General features: G+C 43.5%; 1 protein-coding gene across 1 annotated transcript in view; it reads left to right on the forward strand.

Annotated features, from left to right (window-relative positions):
- Positions 1 to 8,068, forward strand: part of LOC146856543 (homeobox protein Hox-B1-like) — a 53,772-nt gene extending 45,704 nt beyond the window's left edge. The window contains exon 2 of the mRNA XM_085654731.1: positions 2,538 to 8,068. Within this exon, the coding sequence (XP_085510857.1) occupies positions 2,538 to 2,887 (350 nt within the window). The 3' untranslated portion in view covers positions 2,888 to 8,068. The remainder of the gene's footprint in view (positions 1 to 2,537) is intronic.
- Positions 8,069 to 10,672: the final 2,604 nt, after the last annotated feature.

Below are 10,672 nucleotides of genomic sequence, written 5' to 3' on the forward strand. Positions count from 1 at the left end.
GCAGTTAACCCTTGCCCGCCCAAGCTGCGGCCGGTTTCCCTTCCTCCTGGTCGCCATCAACTTAGCACCTCCTTATTTAGCCCTGAGAGGAAATAGTGAAGAAAATACCATTGCGTCTTCAAATTCGGGAAGAAGTAGTTGTTTATAGGTAACACCTAAGTCAGAAAGTGGCGCGCTTGTTGTGACGTCACTTCAAAGTATCACCACAAAGAACTTTAATTCGGGAAGAAGTAGTTGTTTATAGGTAATACCTAAGTACCAGAAAGTGGCGCGCTTGTTGTGACGTCACTTCAAAGTATCACCACAAAGAACATTATAAACATCCCACTCTTCATCGGTGCCCCCTGGCAGTTTTCCGGTGGGTGCTAAGCCCATTAGGTAGAGTGTTCGGGAATAGAACCCACAGATTGATACCACAGCAGGAATAAATCAACACAACCTCTTACTTCCTGCTGTTTCCTGCCTTCCCACTTGACATACCCAATCTCGTGTTAACTTATAACACATTTGCCCCCTCCCCCCACTCACCAATAGCCTCACCTCTGATCTGAACAAAGTGGAAAACAGAAAAGGCCGCCTAGTTACACATTTTTTTTTTCAAATTTTGGATGTTTCTTGCAAAAATTCTAGGAAAAATACACAATGTCGTAAAGTTCCACTCTAGGTGGGCTTTTACGTGAAAGACTGTACTTTCGAGTATTTTGTATGCGAGATGGGGCTGATGGTCATCCGTGACTAAGCCCATTGTAGGTTACAGCCTTGGCAGCTCCACCCCCCTTTCATCCTCGCGAGATCAATAAAAGCAATAAAATGACGTTGGGTAAAAATATATATGTGTTATTCAGAGCCAAGGTACTCGCACATAAACATGCTCTTTCGACATGCATGATGTGCATGAGAAAAGGTTAATAAGTACGGTAGGCACATGATGTGACACTGTTTCAGAGGACCAACGAGAAAGGGCAAGCAAGGAATGCAGTTTTATAGAGAATTATACACTATGCTTGGGAAGCAGGCTCAAAATTGATTTGCATATGTCTGGGTCCATACTGGGTCCATACTGGGTAGCATGGTAAGCAAAAGAATGATGGATTTAATCCAGCTCTCTTGACCGGGGGTAAGTAGCTGAAAAGTTTCAGCACTCCGTCCATCATCTTGTTGTGTTTGCTATGTTCATCCTAAGTGGCCAAGGATTGCCCACACGTGGGTCACTTGGGATTGCCCACACGTGGGTCACTTGCTCTCTGTGCCACTGGATTCAAGCTAGCCTGGCTGATGAGGGGGTGATACCCCGAAACCGATCCCAGGGTCCTTGTTTCCGGTCCAGGGAGGACCTGGCCTGACAGTTCGGGCTGGACCGTTCCATGAGGCACAGGGTCAAGACTGATTTGCATATGTTTGGGTCCATACTGGGGTAGCATGGTGAGCAAGAGAACAATGGATTTAACCCCAATCTCTTGCCTTGGGGTGAGTGTCTGAAAAAGTTTCAACACTCCGTCAAGTGCCACCGTTTCAAGTGCCGCGTAACACTCGTGAGAGAAAACCGCGAGAGTAGTACATAGGAACAGAAAAAGTCGGGAACTCTGTTAACCAGGGGTAGGCTAATAGTTGGGAAATCATGCCATAAAAAATTGTGCACATCTTTGATGGCCATGACAGTGAGAGTAGTGACAGTCTACAAATTTCTCTTGTGAATTATGCTTTTGTTTCCTATTTGCCCTGACCACGGTTTTCTATTGTTTAATTCGATTCTGTACAGGCAAAGGATACTTCATTCCTGCCACTCATAAAATGCTCTAAAATATCCCTCAAAAGCCTTTCACTGTGTCAGAATTATGTTCTATGAGACATTTTACGGAGACCTGATGCATCTTCAGATAATGCACTGAGAACTCAAACATTTGTTTCTTGCTTGTCCAACAAAGCCACCCTTTATAACCAGAATGTTGCATGCACAAGTCAGCATTGTTTATCTTTCGATTTTTATGTGCATCTTTGTTGTAGAAAAACACATTCACATATATACATATGCCATTTTCTATAAAGAGGCCAAGGACTGTAAGGGCAGGGAATCTGATTTACCTTCTTACCTGCCAAGACTGGTTTCATGCGCATTGGTGGGTGGTTTCAGAAGCTCGCTCTGAGATCGGGATCTTCGGAGTCCAAGTGTCTCTTAAGGGAACCTTTCTCAATAATAAAATCCACAATATAATTAGTGCGCCAGGATTTATGGTATTTATTTGTTTCCACCTTTCTATGTGCATGTATCCGCTTTTTTTCAATCACTTTCTCTCTCTTTTTCCATATTTTTTTTGGATTTTGTGGAAAAATATGTAGCTGCAATTAGTTCTCAATGTCGCAGATAAATGTACAATCATCTTTGACTGCCTGGTGAGTTTGAATACTGTAATTACCCAATAAATGATATGCTCATATCAAAACCTGGCCATTGTAGCATAAACATGTGCACATCTGCATCTTTTCTAAAGAATATGTCCAAATGGCACTGATGTCTTTCTTTTTCACTCTTTGCTTAGCCAGAGCTGGAGACTGCCACCTGCCCGGGGAGCCATGTGGGGGGCTGCAACGGACCAACTTCAGCACCAAGCAGCTGACCGAGCTGGAGAAGGAGTTCCACTTCAGCAAGTACCTGACCCGTGCGCGACGTCTAGAGGTGGCCGTGGCCCTACAGCTCAATGAGAGCCAGGTGAAGATCTGGTTCCAGAACCGCCGCATGAAGCAGAAGAAGAGGGAGCGAGAGGCCTTTCAGCGGGTTCCTCCCAGTGGCCAAGGGCAGGAGGATCTTGCGTCTTCAGACAAGTCGGACTCCGCCTCTCCAGCTTCCTCACCGTGTGGCAACACTGAATGTGACACCCCCCCTCTGTGACCCAGCGTCAAGGACACTACTTCTGTCTTTGTTCCCAAAGATTACTCTCAACAGGTGTGACCTTTTCCAAAGATTACTCTACTACAACTCATCACCAGCAGTAAACGAAGAGTTTGATACTACTTCAAGTCCGTCTCCAAAGATCACTCTTCCACAACCCTCTGACGTGTAGGAAGAGACATTAGTTCAAGTTTCTTTCCAAATACTACTCTACCACCACCCATGATCTGAAGCATAAGATCAACACTACTTCATGTCCCTTTCCAAAATCTACCTATCGTACTTGATTACTACACCAAGCCCTTGGTAGCCTGCAATAGTAGAGTGATATTGTGATATGGTTTTGTGTGGAATACGAAGTGCTACCTAAGTTCAATAATACATTGCCTCTTGTCTGCTTCCAAAGGTTATCAATCAATTTAGATATTTTTTTCTGGCCCCGTTTGCGATCTGCAGAGATGGTGTGACACTATCCAAGGTAACTTCTGAAGAACTTCAAACACCATAGATTACTTCTCCTCCCCCACCTGAATCATTCCAATTCTTCCTGAGGCCAATTTTCTGAATTGCTTATTTCATTTTACACCGATCTTCAAACTTATAGATCACTCTTCCAGTCATCGCTCCACTTTCCAGAGACCAGAATCACTTGTGTCACTCTACCACAATCCTTCACCTGGGGTGCTTCTGTTACAGCATCCGCGCCTTTGAACTGCATTGCACTTGTACACTTCCACTTGTTACTTTCCAAAGTTCTCCAAACTCATAGGTTATTCCTTCACCCATCACCCCACCTGTGTGCAACCTGGATTGTTTGCCTCATACTGCCACAATTCTTCCCCTGTGGCGCTTTTGTTATAGTACCCCAAGCCCTTCACCTGGATTGCGTGTGCAATGCTACAGCCTGTCACTTTCCAAATATCAACAAATTAACAAATTATTTTTCCACCTACCGCCCCACCATTCCATGACCTGGACTGCATGTGTGACATCATCATCTGTCACTTTTTGAAGCTCTCTAAATTCACCGATTATTATTTTGCGGCATCCACCTCCGACACCCCCAATCCTTGATCTGGGGAGCATGTGTGACACAAGCATGTTACTTTCCAAAAACCTCCTGGCACTATAGATGATTCTTTTATGGATTTTCCTCCTCAACAGCCCCAATCCTACTGTCAGTCAGGCGGCGCCGTCTAGAACCGGCCACCCACCACCTATCCCTATCGCTTGTCCCCGTCACGCAACTCATCTGACTCTTCTCATTCCCAATGAAAGGGCGCGAGTCTGTATCAGTCAGGCCCTCTAGAACCGGTCACCCACCACCAATGAAAGCGAGCCAGCCTGTATCAGGCTGCGGCTCTAACTTATCACATAACTTTTCCAAATAAAAAGCACAGGAGGCCTGCAATCTGTTTTAATTAGTGCTACAGATGTGCAGCTCTTCAATCACAGAGGGCTACAGGCACCTCTCTCTCAAAAAAAAAGATGGAAAGCTCAATCGTTTAAAAGAGTTTCTGAGACACAACTCATCAAAAAAGGGTATTGAAACTACAAGGCAGCTAATGCGAGACCAAGCACTTGTTGAGGGAGGAATACGCCCTCGTGGTGCCACACTGTTAAATGTCCTTTGTCTAGGTGGAGTGGGTGCAAAGATTAACCTTTGCAAATCAGATGTTAACTAGCTTCTCTTGCAGCAAGATGGGGGAAGACCCATTACTGCACATCACCAAAGAACCCTTGAGCCTCATCACAAACGGATTCTGGCGGCCATTTTGGAAACACTGTATGGTGCATCAGGCTCAGCTGAAAATACATGTATAATGTATGGGTCAAGTTATGCTGCTGAGCCTTAAAATTCATTTTCAAACCGAAGTAGAATAACAAACCCCGCAGAGCGGTTCCCTGAAGCATTTAATGTGGAGTAAATGAAGTTGGGAGCCTGGTTCATCTGTCGTGCTGAGCTGCCGAGGTGTCTACGTGCATTTCAAACTACGCTAAAGGAACCAAGGGTATTTTTAATGGAGAGACAAGCGAATCGCTTAAACGAGCTCCCAGCAGAAGAAGCTGCGGAGGCAAAAACATTAACATTCACGCGGCCTGTGACAACACGTGGAAACATGGTTATGAATTTTTTTTTTTTACTTAGAGATTGTGGATCTCCGTGTCGGACTTTAGTGTTCATTTTCCTTGATTATCTAGAACCAAGCGTCCCCCAGAGGAGAGGCGATAGTCACGTGCATTACCGGATACACAGGGGTCCAGAGCATTAATACCGACGGAAGCCGGGAGGAGGCCGCCCGTTTCCGGAGCAGCGCGTGCACGCAGCGCCCGCTCGGTCGGCCATCGCTTACTGTGGCGAAGCTCCCATCACAGAGATGTTCATTAGCGATTAGATCCGCGGCTGCTGTGAAGAAGCACATAGTTCACTTTAGGAAATAAATTACCGCCGGTAATTTATGGGCTCCGAAGCGGAAAGTGACGCCCGAGATATAACTTACCACAGATGTGTGAGATAGGGAACGGGTCCTGTGAAGGGACACTGATATTGGTGGCGCGGGGAAGGGGTTCCTGGTAGTTTATTGAGAGTGGTGTCAGGTTTACGCCACCCTGGCAGTAGCAGGCTTGGGCCTCATATATATCAGCGCCTCTTGGAAATGAATCAAACATATTTCAGGGTATAGTCACGATGAAGTAGAGAATCAAAGGGTTTTCAGCACTTTGTTTTCAGTGAAAACAATCTGTCTGTCTGTCTGTCTATCTATCTATCTATCTATCTATCTATCTATCTATCTATCTATCTACTATCTCTACAAAAATATGTAATTTTAGCACAAGATCACCACTCAAGAGGGCTCCATGAAGGAGGAAAGATTGCTTAGGCCCCATGTAGCTGATGCCAGATTACTGACAATAGTAGGAACAGGACCCAGATTCATTACAACATTGTGTCCCCATATAATGATTTTGGCGGCATATTTATTTCACCACGCCCTGTAAGTTTTTCCCTAGGTTCTGTGGCCCTTTGTCATAACAAACGCTCCAAACATGATGTCAACCCTGCTTGGAAGATTTTACTATAGAAATAAGGATTTATTTGTCTTTCGTTTGACAACATGTTATTTTCACAGCTGTTTTAGACCATCCATAGTTAGGCCTGGACAGTCAGTCGACCCTTATCCTTTGGCTGTTTTCATATGAACCAGGCTGAAAGGTCTCAGTCCCTGTAAGATGCTCTTCCATACCTTGGCCCCTCGAAAGACTTCTTATTCGAAGAGACACGGGGTGGGGGTGGGTCGTTTACGCCCAAGTGTCAGCGTAGGGAGTCAGTGTGCGCCTTTATCTCAGTTCAGCTTTGTGTATCATAAACAAGTGGATATCAGGAAGAAAAAGGGTAAAGAGCAAGAAAAAAAATTAAACATTGGAAGAAAACAAAACTGTTCAGGAAAAAAATCACAGTAATGTGTGTGTGGTACTCCGTTTGTGAAGAACTATGTTTGCAAACAAACCGTCAACTCGACAACATCTCTGCAAAGAACCTTTACCACAGACACACAATGCTGAAATGTAAAGTGTTGTAGTGCTACTATTAACGTGCATGTTGCAGGTGAAACTTTCACACAAAAAAGTAAAAGTTTATAGCAGAGTTATTTTTACTTTGATGCCCTTGTTCTCCTTTGTGCTTAAACTTCCATTCTCTCTAGTTTTTCCTTCGTCAATTATTTGCTTTATTTTTTAACATAATTCTTTGTGTACCTCGGCTCTGTTCCGCCACAGTTTCATGCTTTACTTCCTCATATGTTGTTTCCTTCTTTTTATTTCATTGCCACCCATTCCCTTGTCCTCTTTTTCCCTTTGCTTCTGTTCTTGCTTGCCCTTTTTCTTTTCTGTATCTTTCTTTTTTCCAAATATTGCATTTGTGGTAAAGTTTCCTGGTGCACTTTGTGACTAAATGATTGTTTTTGCTGCTACTACCACTGATACTGTGAAAAGCCTTATTTTGTTCTGTTTACAGAGATATTAATTGTGTTTGTTTTGTCTCTTGTGTTTCTTGTTCAATCCTCTAAGCACCTTATCTGAATCCGGGATCTTTATTTATCAAAGTCCTCAGTTTCCTTAGAGACCAAATGAGAAATATTTGCTACATATTTTTCACACAGTGTCTTGCAAATAAATGTTCTGTTTGCCCAGTGCAAACCACAGGTTGGAAATATTCCTATTTACTATTATGTGAGCTGTACTTTAGGATATACAATTAGGAGTTAACAAACTCTGCATTTAAAAGTCATAAATCCCCTCCCGATATGTACATTTGCAGTCGATATCCAGCCTTTTGGTGATTCTTACCTCTATAGAGCTCATACATTACTAATACCACTACTTGCCAATATCTTCTTAAGTGGGTTTATCATAAGGTGGAAAATCGCAATGCCTACGTTGTGTGGAAATGTGCCTTTTTCAAATTTAATTGTCAAATTTAATTTTCCCTATGGAACAAAATCTATAACCTTCATAAAATTATGAGTTGTTTCTTACCTTGGAAACCCATACTTCAACTTTTTAAAGTAATCTTATGAGTTTCCAGTTTGGGATAGACATGTTAGTGTATGTAAATCCATAAAAACGTATGCATTTGAGGGCATTTTGTGAATTTTGGATGGCTAATCTCCCAGAATGCTACTTTTTCCGGCCCATCAAGTTAGCACGGTTTAAAATCTGCCAATCTGGTGTATTGAATTTTTTGAAATCTCACTTATTCATGTTGTCTGAATCAGAATATAGAATTTAGAATTGCAAAAGCCTTCCGGTGCATCCAAGTTACATTTAGCCTTGTGATTAGGGCCCACAGAATCAAGCGATCTTGAGAAAGACAAAAACAAATTTATTTATACATTTTGCAATGCCGGTAATAGTATGTAACTGAAAACAATGAGACAATATGAAACAGTTGACAGCTAGATAAATGACTTTTGAGCCACAATGTGTGCCGGGTTCTGGTGTTAAGATGATTATATTTCATTGGTGGGGGTGGAGGTGAAGGATTGGATTACAAAAAAAATAATCAAACTGTAAAATCCTACCTCTGTTTGCCAGGACTATCAACTGAAAGAATTATACGGGTTTAACCTTAAAACTATGATACATGTGAAATCAGCCAATAAATGCATATTGATGTATCGCTATATCTGCTGAGTGTGCTGTTTTCTGAAGAACGAGGGGTCTGTGTGAAGGGTAAAGCTCTGCAGGGCTGGGAAGGTGGATAATGCAACTGGCTGCCCGCGGACCGACGGGAACGGTGAATCTAGCTCAGCAGCAGAGCGTCGGCATCTGTAGGCCCCTTGTTCAAGTACCACAAGTCTCCCTGTCACCCAGTGCTTAATTTGTAAAATATGAAGTGCCAGGGCTCTGAACAGGAGGTCACTGCAGCTTGCACCACCCATCGCCCTTGTCATCGCTGCCAAAACAACTACTAGCCAACTCCCTCGCATGTAAATGCAACAGTTCAGATTATTCCAGGTCCCCAAAGCTAAAGGAATGGCTGGGGAGGCAGGTATTAGTAACTTATAATGTATATTTTTTCCCTAAACAACTGTTATACTGTTCATCTCTAATTTACATGAGCAGCGCCACCTTGTGGCAGACTGCTCTAAGTATGGTGTTGACAATTAGCTGCCGGTGCTGAGCACCGGAAACCAATAAAGTGCCGGTGCTCATCACCGGAAAGCAACAGCTCAAATTAAGCACTGCTGTCACCCACTTGGTGTGATCCTCTCCCACAGGGACATTCCTACTTTTTGAAAAGTTTTAATGGTTTCAGACCTGTTAACTCACACAGTGCTGTGTTGTGTCACGCGATATCGGTTCACTTCACGCATCAACCTGGTGAAGAGATATTATTTAACACAGGGGGATCTTTAAGGTGAGCTGAAACCTTTTACGTAGAGTAGGCGTCTAGCTCATCTGTGGACCTTTTGCCCTGTTTTGAGACACTTGGAGGTGAATGAAGAAATGGGGCTATGTACAGGTGACAGACGGTCGCTCTGTCTGTCACCACCTATGAACCGAAGGTACTCCTATCAGTATGCTTGGCACTTGTAGCACCGTGCCGCTGCACGTAGGCCGTGGCCAGCACAATAGTCTATAGCAGTGTTTCCCAAACTGTGCGTGAGGTCCCACTGGTGAGTCACAAGCCGATTTTTAGTGGTTCAAGAGTATATAATAACACAAATCCTGCATAGCTGTAACGTGTTTCGACCCTCCTGCCCTTGATCATGCATCCAGAATGTAATATAGTACGCCCATTTAAGGGCATAATCATGCTCATAGAAACAGGACAATGCAAAACAATGTTCAGCACATAGGAAACGACTGTGGCAGCCATATTGGAGTGTTTATTCGCAAATACAAAGCATAAGTATATCTTATTACATTGCATGCAAAGAGTTTCAGAAATATTACAAATAAAAATGTGCAATTCATGTTGAAGACACAATGAACTAAATCAAAATAAGCTACTAGTGCATGTGAAATGTAATGTGCGTATATCTGAGGCAGCAGATCAAGCCTCAGAAGTTAATCTTAACAGCAGTTCATACAAATCATACGTGTTGCACAGCAAACAACAATTTCCACAATAAATACATAAATTAACTCACAGTGACAAACGTAGTTGCGAGGGAACCGTCCTGTAATGGCCATGTCATATGCTTGCCTACAAGCTGATATAATGGTGTGCAAGAATTGTAAAATTACATAGGGGACGTCTCAGAATTAGTTCTCAATTAAAGTAATTCCAGCGAATACCCACCACACGCAAGAGGCGTGTCAGCATGCAAATGTTCAGGAATTGCAGGCTTTCAAACATCTTACGACAGAAGTCAAGCCAGGGAAGGGAGTAACAAGACTTTCTTAAGTATAGCAGTGCAAAACAAGGTAAGCATGACAGGAATCGGGTGGGCGGCCCATTCACTATACGCAAGCAACCTGAAGCTCAAAGTTGGGCCCATGTTAGGATATTAAAACCCACAGAGGCCTAATGAGCAAGACACAACTGGGAACAGAAAATCATGCCATAGTGGCCAAACATCTAATTGCTCATAGCTTCGCGCCAGAGTTGGCCAAGCCCAAAACCGGATAGAAAGTCTATCAAATAGTGCACATGTCTAAGTGGGCAAAAGAGCAGTATCTCAAAATCAGTGATGCCCCACGTTTGATATTCTAAAAATGGGTTTGTAGTTCTAAAAAGCTTTGGAAGCACTGGTCTACAGAAATGGCACCGCTGTCCCAAATGAGAAATGCAAGCCCCGCCCAGAGCTAGCAGCGCTGCCAATAATGGCAGATGAAGTGGTGGTTTGGGCTCAGAGTCACAGAGGCATGCAGTTTGTTATTTAGGTGGATGCAATAAACAGACAACATGCAACATCTGTGCCTAGAGCACGTAATGTACGGACCCATAACTTAGCACTTTGGTAACACTGTAGTATACACTTTTTTGGCAGAATGCTAAAACCTTGCTAATATAACGTGTTTCAAGTGAATTGAAAGCATTTATACTAGAGGTGGGCGACCCACTGAAAGGTCAAGCCAGATGCTTGGCTCTGGCACAGCTCGAGGTCGTCTTGGAAATTCGAGCCCAAAATGAGCCGAGCCATCATGTGGCTTCTGCAAGCCCCCAAGAGCTAACCTCATGTTCCAAGAATTAAAGACAAAGCTGTAGAAGACAGAGAGCGAGCGCCCTGCTCTCCCGTTGCTGCAGGTAACTCTGTCGGACGGCAGGCTCGGGCT

This window comes from Triturus cristatus, chromosome 4_1, assembly GCF_964204655.1.
Source record: "Triturus cristatus chromosome 4_1, aTriCri1.1, whole genome shotgun sequence".
Taxonomy (NCBI): Eukaryota; Metazoa; Chordata; class Amphibia; order Caudata; family Salamandridae; genus Triturus; species Triturus cristatus.